The 6030-nt window shown below is 38.9% G+C and overlaps 1 protein-coding gene across 1 annotated transcript in view; it reads left to right on the top strand.

The window, feature by feature from the left end:
• LOC108572730 (G1/S-specific cyclin-D2) overlaps positions 1 to 4089 on the top strand; it is a 94037-nt gene extending 89948 nt beyond the window's left edge. Inside the window, exons 4-5 of the mRNA XM_017935008.1 lie at positions 1461 to 1606; positions 3720 to 4089. Of these exons, the coding sequence (XP_017790497.1) occupies positions 1461 to 1606; positions 3720 to 3935 (362 nt within the window). The 3' untranslated portion in view covers positions 3936 to 4089. The remainder of the gene's footprint in view (positions 1 to 1460; positions 1607 to 3719) is intronic.
• Positions 4090 to 6030: the final 1941 nt, after the last annotated feature.

Here is a 6030-nt window from a genome sequence, read left to right on the forward strand (position 1 = left end):
AGTAAAACGACATATTTTTAAACTTTAGTTATTTTTCATAGAATAACTTGTGTAGGTTAGGTTAGACGGTAAAGCGACATATAGACCGCTCTATATTTAATTTCATACGATAAAACAATCTCTTATTGTTCAAAACAAATGAAACCTCTTGAAGGAATAAGATTAAGCCTCAAAGGAACATCATTCACACGAACACTTTTACAAATTTCCCATAGTTGAATGCATATGTCCATAGGTTATCTCTAAGCATACACGCGTTCACCGAGAAACAAAAACGTATGGTTCACCATACGACAAAGGCGTTAGAAAGTTCGGGATCGCAGTTTTTCGGCCAGAAAGAAATACCGTTAAGATGTGCCAGCGATTACCTGTTCGAATACAGCCTCTAAGACACAGGCTCCGTGGGCCAGCCAACTTAATTGTTTGCCAACCCGTGTCCGGTTTTTGTTGGACACTCGTCAAGGTGGCAAAAGCTTTCACGCTCAAACTCGACCGTAATCTAAAGCGAGGAGACAGAGAGGTGGTTGCGCGGCTGGTGTGTTTGCTCTGTCGGTAACCTTTGGACTTGGCCCCCCCGAAGGCCGCACTTTTCAGCGTCATAAATCTCGGTTCGAATCCCCTTTTCCTGGGATGTGTCTACCTGCGCGGTTCTATTAGCGGATTTCGCCTCGAATAGGCCATCGTCTTCTCATGTTGGTCAGAATTTCTAGGATTCGTTTCGTGAGAAGGTAGCCACAATATATGCTTCTTCCTTACCGATAGGATCCAGTTCGACTTTCGAGAGAATTGTAACGTTCTTTTCCTTGACCACGTTCAGGATGCTTCAAGTAGAGAGGATCTTTTAGCATGTTGTTGGAGAATCGAGCACTTCGTATGCTGTACGAGTGTCGTTTGGAATGCTGAGGATGTGTGTTCGGAATTTAAGGAGTAATGGGCGGAATTATGCGTGTATATGGTGGAAGTTATGAAGGTAAATTTGGATACAATGAGAATGAGGTTAATACATGTTCGAGAATAGTTGCAGTTACTAATGTAAAGTGTAATGTTTGACTTTCTAATAAGATTTCTTTCTGGAAGAATGTTTAGATAGGTGTTCAATGAAAAGTAATTAAGTTTGTGCCATGATTGTTCATATATTATTAGTGATAAATTCAATGATAGACAACTTGAGAAACGTTAAAGTACAAGTAGGTACAAATGTTGGTATCGTAGTATTTCTTAAATTGCATTTTCCATTGTTGTTATCCAAACTTTTATTCATTACATACTTTATCACATTTCCTTGAGCCTATTTTCCCAGTAAGCATTATACTATCAAGTGGCTCATTTTTACCATATGTACGTGGATACTCAGGAAACATCGAATTAATCTCAGTATCGATCAATGACTTATTAGCAATAATTTGAAAAGAGAAAAATTAGCAATCACACTAATACAACCGTGATGTTTATTTTTCCAGAGTACAAATTCTCGATGTACACGCCGAGCATGATCGCGGCGGCAAGCGTCGCGGCGGCCCTCCACGGTCTCGATTGGACTGGGAAAAGCGGTTACGGGCTGGCCGGCCTCCTCGACGAGCTAACCCGCATCACGGCTATCGAACAGGTTTGTCCTCGTGTTGATATTATTACACGACACTCGAGAAAAAACCTCGGATAGCAGTGTTAAAGAGTAGATTTAATCGCGACTTCGTTTGCACCCGGTTTACCTAAAGTGTCGGAAATGAATGTCGCTTTGATAGTCGCTGTCATCCTTCAATGATCAAACGAGTGAGTTGCACCGATTATTTTTATTCAATTGCAGACAGACCAAACGAGATACAAGGGGGAAACATTCTTTTTTCTTTTTTTATCGTCGGCTTTCACGAGACAGTTTATGCAACCTAACCTAACTTAACTACGAGACGAGAGATTTTCAATTGCAACGGTTTATTTTTACGAATATGCGAATCGATGAAATTTTCACGTGTTTGGACGAAATATCTGAGGCAATTTGTCAATGTCAAATTGTATTTCTGATGATATTTTAGATCGCTGTAATATTCTGATTACACGATCGCGGAGATCTTTCTCTCGTGCTCGCGAAACGTCGTCGACAGTCACTTTTGAATAATTGGCTATTACGTCCATAGTAATCCTGTTGCTACTTTTACTCGTTCTATACGTGTAGAACTGCATACACTGTGGAGAACACGATAAGACGCGGTGTCGAAGATAATACGAGTAAAAATATGGATGACGTCTTGTCCAATATTCTTCGTTCTTTTTGAAATACGTCGTTACACGCACCGGTCTGAAAGTCGAATTCTCATTGCTTTTCATCAATGTTCTTACACTTAAACCAAAAGTATTTGAACAATTCATAAAAATGAAGTTAACCATATTTTCCTGTTTCTATTTGAAAATCTTTTGCACAGTTTTAATCGACATTACAAATGTTCTTTGCATTTCAAAAGCATCACGATGACGTCATAAAAAGTTTACTGCAAACTTACGTTATTTCAAGGTTATGTTATGTTACGCGAAGTATAAAGGGTTAAAATAATTCAGTCAATCTTTTATCTTAATAATTTATTTTAAGATAATTAAAATAATTTCCTCTGTTATAAATTCAATTCTGAAGCATAGTCTCTATTCTTTCTCTAATTGCACTTTCTGCGCATGCTCGCGAAATGCACTGATTAAGATCATGCCAGGACACGTTCCCTTTGGCAAGAATCGACGATTCTCGAGATTATGAATGAAGAGAGGGGCAGGTGGCCAAGATAATTCTTGGAACGTTCTTCCTGCTTCTAAACACATGTGGTCGGCGAAAATATTGCGTTTACAGGCCGTAGACCCCATGCCGAGCCATTCACGCGTGCACTTTATTTGCACTCGGCGCATTATGAATGTATAGTCTGCGCGTGTTTCGAATCGTCTTTTCCCTCTCTCGTCATGCTGGCCGTTTTTTCCCGTAAACATGTGCCCGACACCTGCTACACGCCGTCATCGGCACGTTTTTGCGCGACTGACTGGCTGGATTCGCGAACGATCTCTCAGGAACTGTTTCTTGAAAATTCTTCGTCGATGGAGATTGAAGATCATGCTTCTCGATTAATTCTCGATTCATTAATTGTATCTCAGTTATGAAAGAAATTAAAGGTCATGTTTGAAATTCATAAAAATTAATTGTTTCTTGGTTATTTTTTTATTTTTATTTTTTTTTCGTAAAAACGGGAATTTAATATAATAAGGTTAATTAATATCATATTAAAATAAACAATTATTGCTTATTTTGAAATAGTTAATTTTGTTTATTTTATTCATTAGATACGAATATTAAGTATCTTGCCATTGGTGTCTGCATTGGGTGTAAATACAAATAAAAAGTTAAATCTAGCTCCTTTTCACTTACAGGGTGTTTAAAAAAATATGAACACTTTTATGGAAGTAATTTTTTTTAGATAAACAGAATTGAAAACATTAACAATATAATATATTCGGTCTTCACTTGTTCACCATCGTTTTCAACACATTCTGGGAATCTGAAGTCGACACAGTTTTGCAAAGAAGATAAAAGAGTACAAATTCTCCATATAAAGGTTAACACTTTTTTCAAGCACCCTATACAAGAACTAAAACATTCCAGAACTAACAAACTTACCATCAGCCCAATGAAATCACATTTGAAAGAAAAAAAAAAACATCAGTTCTAAACAAAATGATTATTCTTTCAGGATTATCTGCAAGGTTGCCTGGAGCAGATCGAGGAAATGGTCTCGCAAGCGGTAGGCGCGGATGGTACTGGTGGAAGAAACAGTCACCAGGTGAGCGGAACATCAATCTCCAGTGCACCACAGAGGCCTCTGGGGGACGAGATTACCAGCCAGGAGAAGATCCTGGAACACGAGAAGGCGGGCACGCCGACCGACGTGAGGGATGTCCATTTTTGAGAGACGCCGCTGAGGGAAACTCTGGCCAGGGTGACTCTCTGCTGAGCCTGGAGGCCGAGGAACAAGCGATACCCAGCAGCGACGACGACGCTGATGGACCCACGGCCAGGAAGCGAATCAAGAGAAACGAGGAGGAGAAGCTTGAAGGAGGAAACACGCGAGAAAATTCCTAAGGGAGGAACAGATACACTCGCATAGAAGGGACATAGAGAAACATATAAACGGTATGCTTGCTCAACCGAATCGTCGTTCGGTTTCCCTTCATCAACATTGTGAACGAAATCGAGAAGAAAAAGAAGAAGAAGAAGAAGAAGAAGAAGAAGAAGCAGAAGAAGAGACGATAAAGTGTGTTTCGTACACTCTATACGGATTCTATATATTCGTCGCGAAGATTTGTCGAATCAGGGAACGTCGAACATTTTTTCTACGAATCACCACGTCCTCCCTGTATATCGCATTCGAACTGAAAGAATCACATTCGTCATCGATAGCCGATCCTCGATAACGAGGAACAATTATTTTCCATATCGAGAGGTCACGATCGATGAAGAAACATTTGTGAGATCATTGCACGTTTTAACTCGGTCTTTGTTATAAGTTTTACTCGAAGATCGAACAACGATAAGGTGATCGATCATGTTGTTCTGAACGAATTGTGATTCCGCGTGCAGAATCTTCTTCTTTTTTTTTTAAATGTATGTATATGTAATTGTATATGTATATGTGGAAGGTCGGACGGTGAAAATGAGGGCCCAAGGGTTTTCGACGGGCCCGCTTTGTTATTTAGTTGTACGCATTTTTTATTTGCAAAGATCGTGCGTACCCGAGACACGTCGGGTTTAGGATCGGTTTTGTTCTCTTCTTCAGAGACTGCGCGTCCGTCTCAAATCAGGATCTACAGTTTCCACTTTTCCTTTTATTATACATATTTTTCTTTTTTTTTTTGTTTGCTACTTTTTTTCGTGGAATTTTCGACGCCACCCGGTCTGCGTCGTGATTCATTTCGTCGTAGCTTCATCAATCGAGGATGCTAAAGAAAGTCTAGAGAAGTAAATATTTTTATTTCTTCGTTCGAGTGTATTGATTAGGTGATTTTAACCCTCTGTAAGTGTAACGATCTTTTTTTCGGTCATCGAAGAAAGCTTTATAATTAGAAATATCATAATATAATAATTATAAAGAAGAGTTGAAATGTGAAGATTTGGTCATTTGATACTGAGAAAGATTGAAGTTTTATTCAAAAAACGACTGTCACGGTGAAAATTCAGAAACCTCTGAGGATCCAGGTGTTCTATTTTCGTTTCTGCTCGAAGCATTCTTACAATTATGAAGCAGTGTGAAACTTTCACGTTAATGTTAGCCCATGATTGACTCTCTTTTCGTTAATCTGGGGCTGGAAAGGAAAGAAAGGAATTTGATCTGCAGAGGGTTAATGACTGATCGATAAAAAATGTTCCCGAAAGGAACAAACATAAATTGCATGTAGTTTAGAAACTCAGTGTTATAAATCTCACGGAAGAAGAAAGAAAAATGTATTATTAAGAATGAGATCACTGAGAATGCTCGAACGTAAGGAAATAAATGAAAAGAATTTGTAAAAACAAGAAGAATAGAAAACGAGACAACATAAGCTATTGTTAAACTGTAAATATCTAAAAGCATCCTCGAAAGAAGCCTCATGTTGTAGAAGATATTAAAAATTTCAAAGAATTTCGAGGAGGGCTGAAGGAGAACCAAGATCGCAAGTAGGAGAGAGGAGACCGGAAGGCGTGCCTACGTTGAGGGAAGGCAATGCAATACGCTTCACGCATCAATTTTGTAATAGAATTGTACACTTAATTTTTAGTAGCCGGACGACGAAACTACCACGCCAATTTTTGTACTGTTTAAAAGTGTAGAAAGAGAAGGAGAAACGCGGGTTTTCCTCCTCCGTGAGACTAAAAAGAGAAAGAGAAGAAGAAAGAAAGGAAAGGAAGAAGAGGGAGAGAGGGAGAGGGAGGGAGATAGAAATAATAAGAAGAAAACCAGAAAACAAGGGAAAAAATGCACATAGTCATGTCGAGTCACTTAGTGTTTTGTACATAGGTATACATAC

Source organism: Habropoda laboriosa, unplaced genomic scaffold (genome assembly GCF_001263275.1).
Source record: "Habropoda laboriosa isolate 0110345459 unplaced genomic scaffold, ASM126327v1 scaffold22, whole genome shotgun sequence".
In the NCBI taxonomy this organism is placed as follows: Eukaryota; Metazoa; Arthropoda; class Insecta; order Hymenoptera; family Apidae; genus Habropoda; species Habropoda laboriosa.